General features: G+C 34.1%; 2 protein-coding genes across 2 annotated transcripts; one reads left to right on the forward strand and one right to left on the reverse strand.

The window, feature by feature from the left end:
- Window positions 1–239: 239 nt before the first annotated feature.
- On the reverse strand, window positions 240–6,045 carry LOC125064086 (zinc finger protein 287-like). The gene is made up of 9 exons (XM_047670873.1): window positions 5,733–6,045; window positions 5,287–5,378; window positions 4,830–5,121; window positions 4,152–4,377; window positions 3,681–3,935; window positions 3,273–3,420; window positions 3,103–3,169; window positions 2,690–2,833; window positions 240–1,154 (listed from the first exon to the last, which is right to left on the reverse strand). The coding sequence occupies exons 1-9, from the start codon at window positions 5,865–5,867 to the stop codon at window positions 918–920; spliced, it is 1,596 nt and encodes a 531-aa protein (XP_047526829.1). The 5' UTR covers window positions 5,868–6,045; the 3' UTR covers window positions 240–917.
- A 522-nt stretch (window positions 6,046–6,567) lies between these two features.
- LOC125064029 (rapamycin-insensitive companion of mTOR) lies at window positions 6,568–20,957 on the forward strand. The gene is made up of 24 exons (XM_047670802.1): window positions 6,568–6,743; window positions 6,890–7,166; window positions 7,271–7,402; window positions 7,703–7,935; window positions 8,058–8,280; window positions 9,028–9,181; window positions 9,336–9,440; window positions 9,524–9,649; window positions 9,733–10,401; window positions 10,477–10,665; window positions 10,744–10,952; window positions 11,044–11,434; window positions 11,525–11,748; window positions 12,030–12,216; window positions 12,370–12,634; window positions 12,716–13,268; window positions 13,540–13,658; window positions 14,097–14,187; window positions 14,641–14,790; window positions 15,261–15,413; window positions 15,613–15,746; window positions 16,479–16,649; window positions 16,894–16,997; window positions 17,159–20,957. Exons 1-24 carry the CDS (start codon window positions 6,707–6,709, stop codon window positions 17,399–17,401), a joined length of 5,139 nt encoding a protein of 1,712 aa, XP_047526758.1. The 5' UTR covers window positions 6,568–6,706; the 3' UTR covers window positions 17,402–20,957.
- The last annotated feature ends 1,263 nt before the right edge of the window (window positions 20,958–22,220 follow it).

Below are 22,220 nucleotides of genomic sequence, written 5' to 3' on the forward strand. Positions count from 1 at the left end.
AATTTTTTGTGCTTCTTTGGGTTGGTACGTTTCTGCACAACATGGTCCTTTTGTTTTTACATAATTTGTTTTGTTAGAAACAATAGGATTATTATATTAATTAACGTAGAATGTTGTTGCATTTGTTTAAGACGAAGTAATTTGTTATATATGTGGGAGCTGAAAATAGTATTTAAATATGCATTGTTATGTAAAAAATAATAAAAACATTTATTTAAACAGTTTATTCACTTTAAAAAATATTTATAACTAATCAAAACTTTCATAAGTAAACCATATTTAGGTTTTAAAATGAAAAAAAAATTGACTTCTCATATTTTAAAACACAACCTTTTCAACGTCTTAAACTAATAATTATGTACATGTTGTATGAAATATGGTCAAAATTATATACAAAGAATAATAATAATGGGAGGCAGTATCATATTGACGAATTTATTGTTTCCTAAGTTATTTTATAGAAGCCCTAAAATATATTTTTAAGTATTTCAGTATTTTCTCAGCTTCTCTTTAACAATTGGATACATACTGATAACCAATTAAATTATTGAAACTTCTTACGTTAATCGTATTCATTTGTCTTTGACTTAGGATTGCGCATAATTTCAGCTCAATTCTTTCTTATAAAATTGCTAAACTATAAAAATATATTTAACTACACTTTTAGTATTGGATTAAAACAAGTTCTTAAATGGAAGTTTCAACATCACAGAAATATAGGTCACAATTTTCTGGTAGACTACATATTTATTTAAATAAAAAAATATGATATCCTTCTCATGTACGACGAACGAGGACACCTCTCGGCACATCAATATTTTTTCACAAAACTCGCCGATCAGCCGACGGGTCGGTATATCACGCGACCGACGAACTAAGTAGAACAATTCAACACACGCCGACGCACACTAGTCACGCTACACACTGTAGTCCGTCGTGTGGTGCACGGTCTCGTGCGCGGCCGGCGTGGGCACGTCCCCGAGCTGCGGCATGATGTGCGCGATGGCCTCGCGCGCCTCGTTCAGCATGCCCATCTCCCGTCTCAGCACTTCGTCGGTCACGGTGTGGATCGACTTGAATTTCAGGTTGATGCCGTGGACTTTGAACACGTGGTTGTTCAGGTTCACCTTGTAACTGAACGCCACGCTGCAGACCTGGAAATGACCAATTTCAACAATCGCAACATTTAAATGGTATACAATTGTAAAAAAGATATGAAATAAATGAAGTTACTACATTTTTTCAAAATTATACTAACTGTGAACAAATAATATTTAGCAAATCGTCAACTCACTATAATTATTAATGTATGTATGTGGGTCAAAAATCATAGAAGAAAAACACTTGCGATCGTGGAATGTTTCGTAGTCATTTTTAAGACCTACCATTGTCTAGTACATTATATAAATGCATAATTAGCTTAAATTTAGAAATTATAAAAACCTTACTCGTCAACTGCATCAAAATTCGTCGAATGGTTTAAAAGAAGATAGCAGAGATACAGAGACAAGCAACTTTGTATTATAGTATTTATAGATGACTTATGTACAATTCAATTTAATATAATGTCGTATGGCATCCTACTCTGGGGTAATGCAGCTGACATTAATACTATTTTTGTACTGCAGAAGAGGGCTATTCGTGCAATTTATAACCTGGTCCCAAAAGTTTCGTTAAGAGGTAAATTTAAAGAAATTAAAATAATGACTGTCGCTTCTCAATTTGTTTTTGATAATGTTATGTATGTACGCAAAAACATAAATGATTTTCCCAGAAATTGTGACGTACATTCTATTAACACTAGGAACAAGAATAAACTTGTTACTCCAAGTACCCGATTACACAGGGTTAGTAACTCTTTTTTGGGGCAATGTATACGTTTTTACAACAGGATCCCAGAAAACGTTCAAAATTATTCAATTATAAAATTCAAAAGAGTCGTTAAAGAGCGTTTGTGTGCTAAAGGATATTACAACACTAATGACTTTTTAGTTGACTGCACACCTTGGGAATGAAATGATCGCCTCCAGGCTGTTTCAAACAACTAATATATACTTATCATTGTACCTACATGGAAAATGGTTAAAAAAAATGAAAAAAATATATATCCCGCTGAGTTTCTTTCGCCGGTTCTTCTCAGGTCCGAGGTGCTAAATTCCGAACCGGTGGTAGATTTTTGACAATCAATAAGCAAGTGCAAACACTTCTATATTGAATAAAGATTTTTGACTTTGACTTTGACTGCATGTAAAGAGACATACTATATACTCTATTCCAACCATAAGAGGAGAAAAGCCAGATAAATATTTGACAGAAAATTGACGCAATATATAATATTCACTATGGATTTGCGAAAAAAAATGTCGTTTTAAACGACGAAACTTTTATAGGTTAAACCGAGTTTTGGAAGTAAAATTCAAGTGGATTTGTTTATCTTTTTTCCTACTTCCATTGGAATAGGCTATATGCGAATGCGTAAAGCTTATAAAAGCTCTCGACAGACATTAGTTTCGTTTATGAAATTCTTTATATGACCAATATTTAGCCATGGCGATAAAGGCCAACACTACGCACATGCCACAAGTACGCACCTAATCATCACTTTAATAATCCATGATGGCAAACAAAACAATCTTGTGTGGTTAATGAACTCATACGACCTCTTAATATCACTAGTACTCAGACTCACTTGGCAGGAGTAAGGGCGTTCGCCGGTGTGCATACGCTCATGATTCTGCAGTTGGTGCTTCGCATTGAAAGACATGGTGCAGGTCGCGCACTTGAATGGTTTGTATCCAGCGTGAATACGAAGATGACGGTTCAGATCACAACGCTGGAAATATAAGTATATTTTACAATATAATAGAAACAAATACAAGCTTATTAATAACAGATACAGATCATAATGGAATCAATACAATAGAAGACATTACTTGGTATCTAAAAATGTACTGACTTGATAAATGAAAATTTTATTTACATTGCATAAGTGTGAATATTTATTTAAACATTTGAATTGTAATGATGATTTTTGTACTAATATTAATTCAAGTTTGTAATTATATTTTACTTAACAATAAAAATAACAACACATAAACTTACTGCAATAAATTTTTTGGAACACAAATTGCATTGAAATGGTCTCTCTCCTTTATGAATCAGGTTATGTCTAAAAAAAGCAATATAGTAGATTATTGTCTGAACTGAAGTAAATCACTGTTACCATAAAATGTATTAAATAATAGATTATTTATCAAATATGTTTTAATTACCTCACTAGTGATTTCTGTGTGTAGAACCCTGCACCACAAATTTCACAAATATGGTCTTTAATTCCAGTATGCTGTTTAAGGTGAACTAATAAATTACTTTTTTGTACAAAGGATCGTGGGCAATCAGAGCAAGTGTACTTCTTTTTTTCTGAAAGAATTGCCATTAAATATCAATAAAAACTATAACAAAACCTTAGAACTGTATTTATTTACTTATATTGCAATCAATTATTATATAAAATTTAGGTGAAAGTAACATGTGTAAAGAATTAGATTTAAAAAAAAAGATTTATTCTAAAAAAAATATGTTAAGCATAAATTTAACTTATTTTTTTAAATATTTGTTTACATAATATGTAAATTTAATTTGATTTATTAAATAAAAAGAAAATACTATAGTTCACATACCTTCATGAGTTGCTATATGATTGCCAAGAGTATATGTCAGTATACCACAGACTGGACATACAAGCTTTTCTCTTTCTTTTGAAATAGGCTTTGTATTTTTCACCCTTCTTATAGAAATATCTCGTCTTATTATCCTACTATCAGACTTTCCTGAAGTTCTGGCTTTGTAATTTGGATGAATTTTTAATAATGTAGCATCTTTTGGTCTCTTCAAGAGTATGGGTGGTCCTTTTGCACCATTTTTCATTATTGGATCTGTAAAAAACAAGGCAATATATCAGTAAGGCTCTATGCAAAAATAATAAAAGGATTATTTAATTTACCATTAGCTATATATTGATATAAAATTAAATATATATTTTTCATCTGTTGTATATGTTATCAGACAACTTATATATAGTATAATTATTAATTTAAAATAGTTTTAAAAAAAGGTAAATAGTAATATCAGATACCATTCAAAAAACTTACAACAAGTAATAGTAGTAGATTTCTTTTCATCGCCACCTGAAGAATCATCATGATCATGTTTAAATTGTCTAACAACCCTTACTTTTTTTACAACTGGTTTTTTAGCCTTAAACACCTTAATTTCTGACAACTTTGGCTTTTTAAATTTACTCTTGGGCTTCTCTGAAGGCGGGACATAATCATCATCATCATCATCTTGATATATGTCATCATCTAAATATTCAGCCTAGAATAAACATATATAAAAGTAATAGTTAATATTATGTTAAAATATTTTATTGTACCGCCTTTGGTTATAAATATACAAAATATTATTGTGCAACAAAGTTATACATTATAAGTATATATTTATAATGATTTAGCAAATATAACATGGGAGAGAGGTATGCTAATGATAAAAAAATCATATCATAGTTTATTAATTAATTTTAAATTAAACTTAATATATTTTAATAGGCAACTTAAACATTGAATATCATTTCTCAAAAGTATTCAATTTAGTTATAATTGTTCAGAAATTATAATTTAAGAACCAATTTATAATTCAACAAATATAAAAATAATGTAAATAATAAAACATCTTAATTATTTACCATTATTAGTATTTGGTTTATCTTATTAGTTTAATAAAAAAACATTAAATATATGAAAAAGTCAACAATCCTTACACAAACTTACATCAATATTGAAAGTCTGTGAATTTTCGCGAGATATATTAAAGCCATTTCCGGACTCCACTTTCCTTATAACTGTATCTGCTATAACAATATCTTTACCATCAATAGTTTCAACTTTCACCACTTCATTAGGGTTATCGAGGACATCTATTTCCATTTCCCATTTTGGTTCATTTTTAATGGTTAAAGGTCCAATTTCACTTTTAATATCAGTAAAAGAATCAAATGCAATTTTTTTAGTTGGCACATTTCTACTCGCTTTTGCAATAAGTTTTCTTAACTCACGATCAGACCTTTAATAAAATTAAATTCATTTATGCACAATACATTGAAATTTTATAGAAATAAATATTTATATAATACAGTAAATTTTACTGTAATATAGATTAGCTCATTTTACTTTACTTAAAAGTTATTGATTATGATTTATATGCAATATCAATAAATCCAACACTTACCTCTCTGCAACGTTTTTGAGAAGGAAAGCCTTTTCCAAAGATGTACAACATTTGTTGCATATTTTCTCAGGTAAGCCATCATTTGAGGAAACCTAACGATATAAAATATTATTAGTTTATTTTCAATTCAAAACAAACCGATAATTATTTAGCAATAAATTAGAAGATTTACAATATTTTAGTACAAATATATTTTTTTTAGTTATTTTGGATTTTATTTAACAATTAAAAATTTGCACCTTATTAAGAAAACCTTAATCATGTGATTGTGGTCAAATTTTATTCGAAAACAATACAGGTATATAACAACATCACAGTTTAGTTTTCTCTATATGAAAGCATAAAAAAACCACGATACTAATTTGTATTAGCAGAATTTCATGAAGTATAGTGATGCCGGTAATACATTTGCTACCTCTGAGCATTAAATATACACAAACGCTAACCTTAACGTCTGCTATTGCTGTAAGCATTTCTGCATAATTCCCAGAAAGCTTATATTTAAATAATGGACACAAGGGTCTCTTGTTCGATAAACATATTCGACAGGATGACAAATTAATGCTGTTAGGTTCTATCATTTTGAAAATAAAAACTTCTCAGGTTAAAGTGATGAACAAAATCCGTAACTTTATCAGAGACACACAGTGAATCTATTTGATGTCGATTAAAACCCAACACAGATATTTGATTTCGACATATTTTATTCTGAGCCCAACTCTACTGAAAGTCTTTAGGGATGTTTGACGTTTCACAGCGTTTGACAATTGTTAGACACTCAATGGGTTGTAATGTTACGATTTACGAGTCAGCATTTGTATATTCAAACCATAGCCATTGGCTTAAAAAAAAACAATAATAATTATTCGATACTATTGGTTATCGATATAAATGTTAGTTAAGTTCTGAAATATATAGGCTAAATGCCTTTAATTAAATTAATAATTATTTTGGTTTTTTACCTGGGATATCGTATGTTATGTTTTTTTGAATGTTAAATAAATTATATTTGCAGAGGATAAAATATTCATATAAAGAGATCAAAGATCCCTTTTAAGAGAAGATACCTTATCGTTTATAGGAAATGTTCTGCAAAATAATAAATAGTTGTGTATTATGTCTGCAAAATAATAAATAGAGTGCGAAAAATAAAATTATTGTTAAAAAGACTTTTATCCAGAGCCGTTCAATAATTAAATAGAATATTTGTGACAACCAGAAGGATGACAACCACAGATTATTGATAAATACTAGTGTCAAATTTACAATGCGTCTCATGATAACAGGAATAAGAAACGCATTTTTTATCTGAGTCTCAATTCTTTATAATAGAATTTAGAAAATATAGATGGTTCTTTTAAATATTCTCAACTTATTTACGTTTCGTAAATATTAAACTTGTGCCGAGAAAAATGTTATAATGGCCACTTTTGAAAATAGGTTGAGTCGTAGAAAAGGTAAATATTTTTTATTGGTTTTCATTCTGTTTATAGCATAGGCGTACCTAGTGTATTAAAATACTAATGATAAATATTTCCTTAATTGGTATACAGTACAAAACAGTGAAGTATATAATTTATTTGAAGAATCAATAATATTGCAGGTAAACATGGTGGCAATACGTATAGGTTAGACACTAAAAATAAAACACCTGAAGATAATATAACAGAAATAATACAAGGTCTGTACTCAAAGAAATCTTTTCACAATGATACATCACCCACAAACAAAAATTTGCCTTCAGACTTTAGACTGGGCAGGCTAACACAGAAAAGTAGTTCTGACAGTTATAGGTGGTCCTATCTAGACGCATTAGTCACCTTACTTAATAAGGAAGACAGAAGTAAACTCGGATTTACTTCTGATGAGTTGATGACATGGTAAGTGAAAACATTCTACTTGGATCTTGTGAATTATATAGTGAGCAAAAAGTTGTGTAATACAGAATATATCAGCTGACTAATGTTTTGTATTTCTATTTCAGCATCCGAATAAGTCTTGTTGATGAATCTATGGTCATAAGAGCTGCTGCACTTAGAGTATTACGATATTTAATTAAAACAGAAAGTGATGTTGCAACCTTTAATACTTTGAAACTGCCATATCTAGTTATCAGGTATTTTGAATATTATTTTAACTGTTTTCCATATAATTACTTTTACACATTATTAAATAATTTTTATCTGCTTGATGAGACAATTTTAAATATTTTTTCTTGGTTGTGGATTGTTTGCCGTTTGCATATTGTAGTAATATTGTGTTATATTTCCTTTAACAACTAGTAAGTTGAACTTTAGTGATAACAATAATAAAAGAGAACAGAGCAATATAATGAAATAAATAAATATATTATTTTAATGGCTTTGGAGAATTAAAATGAATACTGAGTCATTTATTGTATGATTTATTTGGTAAGGTCTATGGATTTAATGCTTCACAATGAAGAGGAACGAGCACAAGCATTAAAAGTAGTGAGACGTGTCATTGCTGTCGTTGGTGCTATTGAACAAGGCCAAAGGCGCTACCGTGCAGCATACATAGACCAAGGTCTGTTACGTTGTCTAGCAGCTGTTGCTCGAGCAGGTAGTGCTGGAGATGGAAGTAGCAACAGATTATCAAGACCAGCTATTGCGACTCTAGCTGAAATATGTAGGTCCATTGCATAATTCAACATGATATATTTAGTTTGTAAGCAATTTTGCAAGTTTGATTTGAATTTTTAATATGTTTAGTAAAAAAGGTCAATCATTTAGGATATTTTGTTTTTACAGGTGTTTTAAATCCAGATCTGTTTATATCATGTGGAGGAGTAACTGCAGTAACAAGACAACTTGCAGAATGTGCCACACCACGTATGGCAGAGGCTTTATGTGGTGTACTTTTGCATACACTCAATGATCCAAAGTCACGAAGTGCTGCTAGAATCGATCTAACATGTCTCAATTCACCCTACTGTGATTTTCAATATAAACCAGCAGGAACTGATACCAGCAGGTGAATACTTAGGTGTTATTATCATTATTTCATACGGTCAAGGCAAAACTACTAATCAAATTAAACTGGATTTGTTGTATGAGGTTAATAGTTAATTAGATTAGTGACTTAAAAAGAAAAACTAAACTAACTAACTAAAAGAAAAAAGAAAGCATGATAAATAAAAATTAAGATAAAACAGATTAAAATATTTAGAATGATTTGTGATATACATACTGTTATGTCAAAAAAGTAAATGCCTGTAATGGATAATGTTTGCTTAAATGAGAGCCAGTGTTCCGCTGACTTACAGTATAGTAGCAAACTCAACATAAATACCAGGTATACTGCTTCACCTGCCCTTGAGAAATGGAGGTTCACCGTTCCCATTGAGGGTTCCTTTGAGCGTGCCAAGGAGTTGAAAGGCATAAAAATTTACTTTTAAAACGTGATTGCAGCATGACTGCCATATCAATATCTTAAAATATATAAGAAAAAATATAGAAAAATTTAATGGCAGACTTATTCCATTTCCTACTACGTAGATTAATAGCTATATATACATATATATATATACCTGTATATATAGCTGTTAATCTACGGAACACTGGCTCTTAGACTATATGTGTTTCATTTAAACTTAAAAGTCGATCTAGTTGTACCTCCCTATTTTTACTACAATATTTAAAAATAATTATGTAATATGTATCCTAGTCATTAATGACAAACCCATTTGTTGTATTTTATTATAAGTTTGCGTGACCGTAGAGACGAGCGCGAGATGCGTTTCACGTGCAGCCGACTGGCGCTGCTATGCGTGCTGCGCAGCTGGCCCGGCCTGCTGCACTTCTGCCATCCGCGCAGCGCGGGCGGGCTGCGCGCTCTGGTCGCCGCGCTCTACCTGCCGCGGCTTGAGGTCCGAGTGAGTAACTTTACCTCGTGTTCTGTTCTGTCGCTTCGTTTGTGGGTTCTTACTGTATAATCCGTAAAGTTTTTCATTTCATTCATATTTGTTACAAAAAAAGTTTGATCTCGTGAAGTAATAATTATTTAGTACAAAAATTGTTTTTTTTTAGAAAGCAATATTGGATTTACTATATGAATTAGTTGGACTGCCACAACCAGATTGGACTGATGAAATTTCGGTAGCATTGGATGCCGTTGACCCGTCTGATTTTCAAGTAAGTTTTTTTTCATTGATTTTCATTGATTGTTGTTTCTAAATATTGTTTTATTTTGTAAAATGGTAAAATTATTTTTATAGGATTCTTGGCGATTGAATGAAGGATTTGTGGCAGCCGAAGGTACTGCCATTTTACCGCACCTCGGTGCTACCGGCCCTGACATAATCGAAAATCACCTCGCACTGTTACTACAATGCTTTTTAGAGGTCAGCCTACTTTCGATACCTTAGTTCGTAATGATGATGACTAAAATATGATTAGCTTTAAAATACTATTATTTCTTTTTCAGGCTGGTCTCCTAGACGGATTGGCCGAAGTGATAGTGACGAGCGACACATTCATATCGGTCCGAGCGACCGTGCTCCTCGGTCAACTGTTGCATTTGATACACCTCTTCCTACCCCCTCAAATATGCAGCATAACTCCGGCGCTACCGTCGCTTATCTCGCAGGCGTCGGCCGGCAAGCCGCAGGCGTTGGCGGCAGTGGCCGCCCTGTGCCGACTGCACGCCACGCTCGAGGCGCGGCCCGCAAGCAACAGCCTGTTCCTCGACCACATCGTGCAGTACTGCAGCGGCGCCTTCCGGACCAAGGTGGAAGACTTCTCGAAGAGCCGGAAGGAGAGAGACAACGCCGACATGGCCAAACCGAAGTGCAACCGGGACTCATCGCACGACGAAAACGGCGAGTATCAGAACGAATCGGACGTGGAGACGGAGCCTAAGCAGCGGCACAGCGTGGGCTCGCGCGCCGACGTGGCCGCGCGCAACGTGAGCGCGCTCGTCAAGAGCAAGAGCGTCAGCTCGCGCACCACGGCCGCCGTCAGCAAGGTCACCAAGTCGGCCAAATTCTTCAGTCTCTTCGAGCGCGACTGTGACAGCCTGCTCAGGTCTTCGTTCGTGATGCAGAACAAGGATGGTAATACCTGGAATTGGGAAGTGATACGAACTATATTAAAGGTAAGGATCGGATTGTTTGTGATCGTGTCATGCGATGTGTTTTGACGTTTTAATAATTCGAAATTATATTTTTAGGAAACCGACGGCACGCCGTTATTAAATTTGAGTGATAGTGGACATAAAGCATGGGCCAGTCGCATAATAAACTATTTAAAACCATCTTCGAATAAATACTCTCATACTGATCTATCCACAATTGGTAATGGACATTCCGCCACTCGCGCTGGTTGTCAATTAATTAGAAAGCTACTGTGTCACAATGATGTAAGCTATATTGTTTTTACCTAAAACTTTTAATATAGACAAAAATATGTATCTAAATCAGAAATAAATTATTTTTAGGCTGATTCACAAAGACTATTGGAAGACCTATTTAACGACGTCAGTCGACAGATTGAGGCGATTGAAACTGGTCGTAAGGCTCACGAGTGCCTCTTCAGTCCACAACACATGTGCAACACTATGTGTCAGATGTACTTTTTGTTCATTGGACAACTGTGTCATTCTCATACCGGACTGAGACTTTTTAAGAAGACGAGGCTTTATGAAAAGTCAGTATTAGTGATGCCTTGTATTTAAATATTCCTTTATTAATTCTATTTATCATGACAAAAATATTATTATTTTAATATCTTTTTTCAGTCTCCTTGAATTGTCAATAAAAACTCATCATAGTTGTTACGTTAAATTAGTGATATCGAGCTTAGACTACACATTGGATTCGAGTCCAAGAGATATTCTTGCCAAAACGCTAACATGCAATATATTAGCGTCGAGATTGTACGCCACACAGTTCCTAAATGTACTCCTACGAGCCTCGCGAAAATCGAGAGATTTAGTCAGAAAAAAATCGAAGTTAAAAAAGAATATTGTACAGGAGCAATGGAAGTTTACTTCTAGAGATGAAACAGATACGAACGGGCTAGATATGGATACTTGGATTCTGCAAATGTTAGTCGGACAAATCAAAGACGAATCTAAAACTGTCGTGAAATGCGCTCTGACCATCTTAGAAGAAGCCTATAGTGTACCAGTAAGTTTTATCAACATTATTTGTATAAAGACAATTTTGAATTGACTTCTGGAAGAGCAACTATACCATGGCTTTTTTTGTTGTAATCAGATCTTCTTCGAGAAATTAATGACAATGAAGGATTCCCTGGGGCAGAACTGTCGGCTGGATAGAACCGCCGAACCTTCGTCGTTAGATTTCTCAGCTGTAGGCGACAGGGGCTACCTCCTGTGGCTGGGACTCGAAGTGGCCGCCGCCGCGCAAAATACTGACGCATATTCTATCGCTTTCGTCAAAAAACATCTCGATTTTTGGAACAAGTCATACAATTATAGGTATTTATCATACTATACATTTGGTACTCGACAAGATTTAAGCTTACCTACAAAGGCTAAGACTAGATTACAGAGATTAATAAAAATTGGATTGGAAATTAATTTATTATATAATCCATACTCAAGAGTAGCTACTTTGTTTCCTACGATTTCTCGTCGATAGAATCTATATTCCAAAACGGCGGGGGCTTCACGGTTAAATTTTGTAAAACGGCGACGTACAAGGGATTCCAGGAGCCTACTGTAATAAATTATAAATAGTCGGTGTCGACTGCGAGCAGATACGTGCGGCTGGTGGAGGCGGGCGTGCACGAGGCGCTGGCGCTGTCGGAGGGGGGGCGCCGGCCGCGCGCGGCGCGCCGCACGGCCCGCCCGCCGCCGCACGTGCTGGGCGCGCTGGCCGCGCTCGCGGCGCTGGCGCCCGCCGCCGGCGCGCTGCTGGCCGCCTGCCTGCCGCACCACTACAGGGTGCGTCAATCACAATCCATTCATTGGAAATCAAGAATTAGTTCCTTATTTGTAACATACAGTTAACATACGTATCCTCTCGCCTTCCGCTCGAGATAATTTCATCGAGTGAATCGATTTTTTTATTCTTTCTTTTTTCTTTTTTCCTAATAGATTCTGCAGAAGAAGAAATGCGTCACCGAACAGGAAATTGTCGATCTGAAAGCGTCTCTGTGGGCAGTCGGAAATACGGCGGTGACACCGCAGGGCTTGCAGCAACTGATGAATTTGAGTAACGGATTTCTGGAAGACGCGGTTCCTGTGCACATCGTGCGGCTGGCCAAATACAGCCCCGTGTACTCAGTGCGAGCGACCGCCTTCTACGTCCTCGCACTAATTGGTAGCACCTACGATGGCGCAAATCTGCTTGCTGATTTAGGTAATACGCTTATTTCCTTTAAAATTGCATTCGATAACAAAAATAAATATTGATTCATGAATGTTTTTTTCCCAAATGTAGGTTGGTTCTGCGTCAGACATACTAGACACGATCAATTCCCCGTTATTCCGGATGAAAACTTCGTCCAGATGATGGATCTTCAGGACAATGGTCACGCTTTTATCACTTCGCCCGACCGACGATTTTTTGACATCGATTTGAGTGAACACTCCGATCACACCGATCAAAGTACTGCGGAAAGTTTACATTCCGAGATAACGAAGTTAAATCGAACCATTGGGTCGATATCTACCGAGCAAGACAAAGACCAAGATGTGCTAGATCCTAAAATAAATATTTTCGAGCGCCGCGATGCCGATAAGAGGAAGTCGCACACACTCCCAACGCAAGGATCAAGTTCACACGAACGTTCGCTAACCGAGTCTCGAACTGTAGATATTCTGAGAGACTGTTCGAGTTACGAACGCGGTCCTTACAGATTGCACATGGAAAATAAATATACAAGGAATTACTCACTGGATCACTCGTATGAAGGCCGAGAGAGACACACCAGTGAATCGAGTACTAGTGGAGTGAGCAGTTGCGATTCGTTCCTCGGGAAGTATGTTATCCCGTAAGTATAGGATTCATCGCAGACTACAACTCGATCGATATATATTGCACTCTGACTTTATGACACTTTACTATAGGGTTCACAATTAAAAACTTGTACTTCAATTTACACCATTATTACTCTCAAATACACGACGTCAATTTTATTTCGCTATACACATTATATAATAAAAAGAAACAGTAACGATAACCTGTTCGCAATTGACACGCATCTAGTAATCATCACATAAGTAAATAGGACACCTACTAAAGCCTACGCGATCTGCCCGCAGCGAGCGCGTGCCCAAGCTGAGCCCCATCCCCAGCTCGTCCAGCCTGCACGGCGCGCGCAGCGGCGGCGCCACGCAGCGCGCGCGCCCGCCCGACGTGCGCCGCCGCACCTCCACCTCCAGTGAGCCTCATGTTTATACACAGTGGCGTGGTACACGCTTTCTCTGTCTGGCCTTATTTTTTAAAGGGAATGCGGACAATACAAGAGTCAGCACAACCGATACACATATATAATTTCTATATTTTTTTTGGCAAATAACTGTAAGTCGAATGTCGTTTTTGTAATGGGTACGTTCTTACGGTACCAACACATCGTACCAAAGGAGCTCTGAAGTAATCGGCAATTAACATTGAGAATCCTAATTATTATTTATTAATATAGGATTAATTTAATACCTGCAAATAATTAATTACCTGCAACAAAAAAAAATGTTTTTCAAGCTTTTAAAAAACTAACAACCTTTTATTTTTCGGTGTACGTGATTATAAGCTTTTATTAACTTTAAGTTATTTTCTCGTCGGACTCCTTAAATTTGTTCTAACTAATGGATGATTTCAGGTTTTACAACACCAGAAGTTGCCAGTTCACCTCCTACTCAGATGGACCTGAGAGGATATGCCACACTGCAAACTCTTAATAAACACAGAAGGTACTTTTTTTATTAGATTTTTGCCATTAACATTATACTTAATCATATAATGTTATATCATTAATGTTACATATTATTATTATCAATGTAATTGACTTAAAGTTTAATATTCGTCTTAGTAAAATAAAACATGTAAAGATAAAACAATGGGTATAGTTTTATATATATTTTTTTATGCTTTTGTACTAAAAATACTGCGTTTATGATACACATTTCATTAAACGTGTTCAGAGTAATCCCCCATTTAAGACAGAATGCTGTTATGTGATGTGCTATGGAAAAACATTTGTATAATTTTTTTTTTACCAATAAAGTCAAATCACTTATATAAATAAGATAAGGTATAAACCAATAATAATTAATTATTATTCTTTGTGTAATTTTTATCTTCAATATTTGATGAAAATAATTAATGAATATTAATATTCATAGTGAACTTTCATCACTAATTAGGCCGCATCATGTGTCAGAAAGTGATGCAATGAGTTCCAGCGATGTCGATGTTTTGAGCTGGTTGCCCTACGACTCCAATCAACGTGCGAAGCCTTTTTCCTCGCTCCGAGATAGAGCAAAGTCTATTCGTGAGAGGATGACTAAACTAAGGTATCGTTGGTATCACAAACAGTGCAATGATATTGCTAAATTCTCCCCAAAAACTTATATGTTTCAAGTTAATACAGATAAAAATTTGTACCATTTAAAGAAACGATTTATTTGTGTAAATATATAAAAAAAACCCTCACACTAATAAAGAAAGTATAGCTTGAAACTATGGAACAGTTCGAATTTTGACCCAAGAGGTGTTTACTTATTTAAACTATTAAAAGTGATATGATATATACATACTAACCAATACGCTCTCCAATGCGAGTCGCTGAATACATTCACATTTTGAGAATTTAATTCGACATACGGAAGGATTACGAGCTTTTTCTTAACGCGCCGACCTGCATTATATTTGACGTGACGCCATGAATTATATATTTACATAAATTAAGCACATGAAAACTCAGCTTCCCAGAATTTAAAACCGCTATCGACGCTCGAGTTCCTCACAAGTCTTTCTCCCGCAGCCTGCTGGAGTACGACTGGAAGCCGCTGTGGGCGGGCGAGGGCGCGGCGCGCGCGGCGGCGCCCAGCGCGCCCCCCCGCCCCGCGCCCGCCGCGCGCGCGCTCTACTACATGGGCATCTGCCTGCCCGCCAACCTGCTCGACCTCTTCCCCTTGTGAGTACCCTCGTCGTGTCCATGAACGTGTCTCACGCGAGACGTGATCCGTTCTCATTTTTGTAGTAGTAGTTTTATGCTGACTCTACCTAAATATTTACTTGACGAAGCATGTTTGGGCTGTTTTATATAACTTAACTAGATGCTTAAGACCAATATTATTTCCTAGCATATTTATAATGGTTGATTTTATACCTAGCGACAACGAAGAAAAAGAAGCAGATGGTGACGAGGATCAATGTGGAAATAGAGTGACGTCTTATTTAGGAGAATTTACGACTTTGGACAATCGATCACGCACGCCTGATAGCCATAACTTTGGCTTTCATAAGAGTGAGTATTGTTATGATTTAAATTTAAATCATCATCAATAGATTTCAGCTGGAATATTATATTTACCATCAATATATGAATGACACTATTATTGTAAAGAGGTAAAGGATTCGCGCAATATAATAAAGTAAGACGTTTAACAAAGAATATTCTTAATGTAATAGTTTCTAGACGGACTAAGACAATGTATATTATGTTTCTACTTTGCATGTTCATTGAGGTATGACGAATGATGTCAATGTGATCTGCTAAAGACAATGATACACGGAAATGTTATATTATTAGTATGAATGTTTTGAAGATATTCTGAATATCTGCACGACTAGTCCATTTATATCACATTTTTCTTTAAAGTGAAAATAATAATCGAGAGTATAATAACTTGATAACTTGCCACACAGTATTGATTAAAAATTATACATCTTATGTATAATAATAATTGAAACCCATTATAATAACAATAGAAAGCCTTTTTTCCATATAAAATTACCTTTTATTCATTTATTTTACAATAACTTGGATTATTGTCAAAGATATTCGAATAAACAAAAACCACTAAAAATATGTATTTTTTTTTATCAACATATTACGAATGACATAAACGGCTTGATTAAATAGTGATTTTATATTATATTTAAAAAGAAGTCAGCGTAAACAGTTAATATCACCCTGACGTCGCGACGGATAGATATTCGATACCTATAATAATACTTCCACCGCCATCGCCGATAGGTGCGGCCGCGCGCACGGCGACGCCGGCCGGGGGCAGCGCGGCCGAGCGCGCGGCGGCGCGGGAGGGCGGCGACGCGGGCGCGGCGTGGCGCCACGCGGCGGCGCACTGCCTCGCCTGCGTGCGCACGCGCCCGCCCTCCTCGCACGAGCTCCGAGAGGCCTTCTTCGCCGGTACCGTGCTTTACATTTTTACGATGATTCACAACTTGTAGTTACTGGTAAAGTAATTGTATTATTATATCTTTGAAACTTTTAGAGTCTTATGGCTCGTTTGATTTTATTATTTTTTGAGATTTTCTTGATTTCGATATAGCCCAATATCGACTTATGTTTGTATAATTAGTATATTTCAGTTTTTTAGACATGCAAATGACACATTTCAATAAGTCTGTATTTATACTGACCGCGCCCACAGAGCCGACGTACGCCGAGGCGCGCGTGTCGAGCGAGGCGGGCAGTCCGCAGGCGCAGCTGCTTCGCCACGTGCTCTTTATGTCTAACCCCATACACCTGAAGCAGGTCAGTTACGTTCATTGGATAGATTATCCGACTCTCTTTCAAAAGTGCCAAGTTTTATAAATGTATTGTTTATGTCTGATGCGTACAGTATATAGACAAAAAAATATTTATTTTATTGATCTGAACGTAGGTACTTACTGTTTGCTTTTAAATATTTTCAGGCACGTTCTGCGTTGCTGTCTCTCAAGCAAAGACACCCTGATGTGTTTCGTAGCCCTTGCGTGTACTCCGACGTGTGCGCTCTTCTGTCAAGGGACACGTACATGCTGTACTCGCGTAGAATTCTACAAGAACTGTTCCTAGACACGAACTTCGACTGCTTCTTCGATGAGCCAGCCGCTATACTTTCGCGGCATAACAATATAACCTCTAGTTTACCACCGACTGTCGAAATGACGCAATAGTATTCATTATTTATCATTTCTCTTACGGAAATCATCGTCATCATCGTCAGCAGCAACAATATAATGTCGTAAAAATGTTGAATTATTTATTATGAGATTGTACGAGTAAGGTTTCTATTGTTAATAATTAATAATAATCATATCTCTTAGAAATTAAGGATCGAAAATCGAACCTTAATTTTTCGGTTCGTGGCTGACTGTATGATTAATTAAATTTACTACGCAAAGTTGCTTAACACGGTGAGGCCTTTATCTTGAAAGTTAATTTGTGGGGTTAGTATTATTCATTTAAAACGTATTCTTTATTCTGAATTATTTACAATATATAAATATTTGAACACCGAAAATTCAGAAGAAGAGTGAAATAAAAAACAAGAATATATCGAATAAAATAAAATGATAAACCGAGAGGTACTTTCGTAAGAAATATGAAATTCTTAAATATTGAAATGTATTTATTTGCCAGAATCTCAGCTTTGTTATTATTCTGATATATTGCTTTATTTGTAATAGACTTAATAATATATTGCCAAATAACTAATGATTGCCAGAAATATAATTCTTAATACTTTTAAGAGAATATTGAACAAACCATTTGTATATAAACTTCCGACTTTTAATCACGGCATTGATAAATAATTACAGTCCATTACTGAGCATATATATTAACAAATAGCATTAAAATTATGAACATAAATTATCAACATTCCCAAAATTATTATTGTATTTCTCGAAGTATACTTATATAGATGTAGGATAATAATAGTCTAGATCCACATATGAATATTCACGAATCCCTATTCAAAAGACACGTCGTAGTTGAGAAATAGGGTATCGAGCATAAATATCATAATTAAAAAAAAATTAAAAATAGACTATAAAATGTATTAGAAGCTTTCGAAAAATCGGTTTAATGTAATTATTTTGCTGTTCCACTCAACCATGACAGGCAGACCAGGCAAAAAGTGTAATCATTAATTTGTTACTAATATATGTAGCATATTCCAATGTCAGAAGGAGATAGATAACGATAATTACACTTACATATTCGATTTGCTAAAAGCCATGCTATATAACCCTTTACTTATAATACAACACTATTCCACTTAACTATTTATATCCAATTTAGCTTTCCTTCCAAAATTCCAATGACAACTCCACCGACATTCATCGAATCCATAACGAATACCATACATTATTTTAGACCAATGACGGCATGTCAATTCAAGGTCAAATTTGTTTATTTGTCTACTGCCATTGGAGTGGCCTCTAGTGACATGTCCCTTCCCCATATGACTACCTCGTGTTTTAGATATAAACTATGTGTGAATAGCTGCTCGTAATATTTTATTTTAAATAATGGAGTTTAGTTGCCTGACACGTTGCGTTCGTAGTTTTTGTGCGTTCATTTGTATGTAAATTGAACAAACAAATTTGTTTGCTCTACAAATTAACACACAAGCAAGTGTAGCTAGTAGTATTTTGTTCCTGGGAGTACATATATACATATGTAGCACCCCTATTTATATTTAATTAAGAGGTTCTGTATATTTATTATAAAAAGAAACGTGTGGAATGTAGATGCAGGTATTCGTTTAATAATTGATTTTCTATTGTATAAAGTTTGTGTGATTATTTTTCATGTTATCTCTATTCTGTAGATATGCAAAGCCTATAACAAAAATTGTCAATTAAATGTTCGATCGCTAAGAGAATGCGTGACAAGTTCCTGATCGGATGGACGACGTAACTGTGAAGTGTCGAAGAACTCACGATAACAATATTATCATCCTTTATTTGTCCTACTAACGAATAATACAATTTAAAGTTATTGGTTTTACCTGTTAATATTGTTTAGGGTGTGCTTCTTACGAATTTCCAATCAATGATGAAAGAAAATTCGCGTTTAACTAAACATCCGGTAAATAATGTTTATAAGTTATGTCAATGTCGTTATATCAACTTTTAAATGGTTATTTGAACTATGAATTTCTGTATTCTATCACTAGTCATGACCAATTAATGATAAACGCCAGAAAAGCATTCTCCTAGCCGACGGGCCTTAGTAGTCATCAATTTCATTTATATTCTTCGTATATCTTGTATGTATTTGTTTCGAGTTTACGTTAAATACACCATTTAACTTACTAAGAATTAGTTCAATTTTAAATTGATTAGAATTGAACCATTTTTTTTTTGGTATATATGTATGAAATTATTGCCCTAATTCAATAGATTGTGTACAAAATATTTAACAACTGAAAATGTTTTTGTAATCAATTTCTAATAATTATATATTATTTTTATGCCAAATCACGAACAGATTTTTAAACACATCTTTAAGTTGATTTGGATTTTGTTTTGAAAAATTTTGTACAAAATCTAATAATATAGACTACATTAAAATCTCAATACACTAAGTATCGCTCCAGTTTCCTATTTTTATATGTAAAATTAATATATATTACCGCTGTTCATTTGAAACACTGCCAATGTTTGAACCTAACCCAACTGCCCATTACTAAGTTTTTTGTATTTTTTTATATACATTTGTAAAATTATTTTACCGTATTAATTGAAATGTGTTCGTTTATATCGAAATAATTTTAAAAATGTGCTAGCCCTTGACAATTTTTGATTTTTTATGTATCTAATTATCGTGAAGATATTTAACGTCTAAATTGTGTGCTACAATATTGATAAAGAATATCCAATGAACACAATGATCATAAAAATAAGACAAATTTCACATATAATTTCTTAACATGTAAGCGATAGCGACTATTGAACTATTTTATTTATGCGACTATCAAATTAGTTTAATTGATGACAATTAAATTCACCTCTGCCTATTCTAGTGATGTATCCCACCTATAGTCAAAAAATGACTCCAATATTATATGCAACTCGTAGTTAATACACCGCTGTGTTCAAACATTTAGCGAATCTTATATTTGCATTTGTCTTGCTTCATTCGTTGTTGAACTAAAATATATACAGTTTATGTTATGATATTACAAATAAATGATTTAAACGTGTAGGGTGTCACTTATTTACAATACATATTTGTTAATAACTTGTTATCGTCTCAATATTATAATGTATAGATTAAGTTATCTTTTCCTTTAGATGTATTTGTTAAATTATGATTTATTTTATTTAAGGTTCTCAAAGATAAACTACAGTATTCCTATAAACATTTAGCCTATCTTCTGTTGTAGTTAGACTTCTCGACATCTGCATTTATATTATATAGTTTTAGGTGTTTCTTTTTAGATATCATAAAGTAAAAGTGAAATATGATCAGTTGTTCCGTCGATAAGGCTAGTCTATATGAGGTATACGATGCCGCGATTATTTTAAAGACAATAGAAAAAGTTATTATTTGAGGAAGATTTTCTTAAAGTTGCTATATAATGTAGATAAAATCCTTTTTCATTCATATTATATCTAAAACATTGCTAAATATTAAAAAAAAATAACGAAATATAGTGCCATTGAGCCAGTTCCTTGACTACTAATTACATTTTCATTATATTTAACATATTGTAACAGATATTTCGCATTAATTATAAATTGTAATCATTATATAATTTTATATTACATTTTTTTTATTTTCCTTTGATCCAATGTTTACTGTTTAAACAAAATATAATTCATCCTGGCTCTCATATTTTCTAATGTGTAATATGTTTCATAATTAATACGTATTTCTTACTATAAGAAATTGGTACATATTAAATATCATATCAATATCAAAGTTAATTCGTATGGAATGTATGCGTATACTTTACATACGCAATGGCCAATATAATCTAATACATATTGTACATCTTCAAAACCATCTAATCATGTGCGTAATTTTCGACGAATAATAATTGTTAAGTTACAATTTTAACCAAAGAAAAGGCGAGAAATTATTGTTAAAAGCCTACATCAGATTAAACATTGTTAATAATTAATGTAAAGGTCAAAAGTTCACGCAGTTTTGGCGAAACCCTGCGAATTTTCTTAAGTATGGTGATCTGTCATACGCTCATTTTGCTTCTCTAATATGTTATGACTTTTTGTTTGTTTGTTTAAGTTGGATTTTCATAAACACAAATTTACACAAAAATCCATACAAACATTAATCCCTAATGTAATATTCTCATGGCATGATCAATGCTAGCAGGCTATTTTTTATGGTCACAAAAGTTTCTAAACATTCAAGCGTTATCCGAAAATATTAAGACTTTTCCTATTATATATTATTGCTTCAAAGTAACATTTAAATAGAAACACTGAAAATAGACGCTTTTACAATTTTACATCGGTCGGTTGGTAGACACGAAAAACAGGCAGTAACTGCTACAAATATCGATTACAAAAATTCTTATTAAAGATCATTGTTAAGTTATTGTTACGAACAGTTCCTTTTGGTTGGGGTCACTTTAGCTGGTATAACTCTTTTAGAAAAATAAGTAAAAAAATATTAAATTCTAATTTGAATTAAGCATTCCATTGTTACATCGGCTGTTATATACTTATGTTATATTTTCTGTTTCTCATCACTAGCCCGCCTGTAAAAAAGATCAAGCTAACTTGAACAGGGTATAGTTCCAAGTATTTCTCGAGAATAATTTGCTACAGGTGAAAATGCACAGAGATGCTGTTTCTTCCGAACACTTCTTTACGATAACTCCAGCCAAAGTTCATATTAGCGTAAGATTTTGCGTAAGCATTGTAGGTCGTTATGATGGTAAAGCTTTGCACAAATTTTTAATTAATCGACTGTTCCAAATGCCATATTATTGCAAGGATAAAAAGCTTATGTACG

The sequence above is a fragment of the Vanessa atalanta genome, chromosome 5 (genome assembly GCF_905147765.1).
Source record: "Vanessa atalanta chromosome 5, ilVanAtal1.2, whole genome shotgun sequence".
NCBI lineage: Eukaryota > Metazoa > Arthropoda > Insecta > Lepidoptera > Nymphalidae > Vanessa > Vanessa atalanta.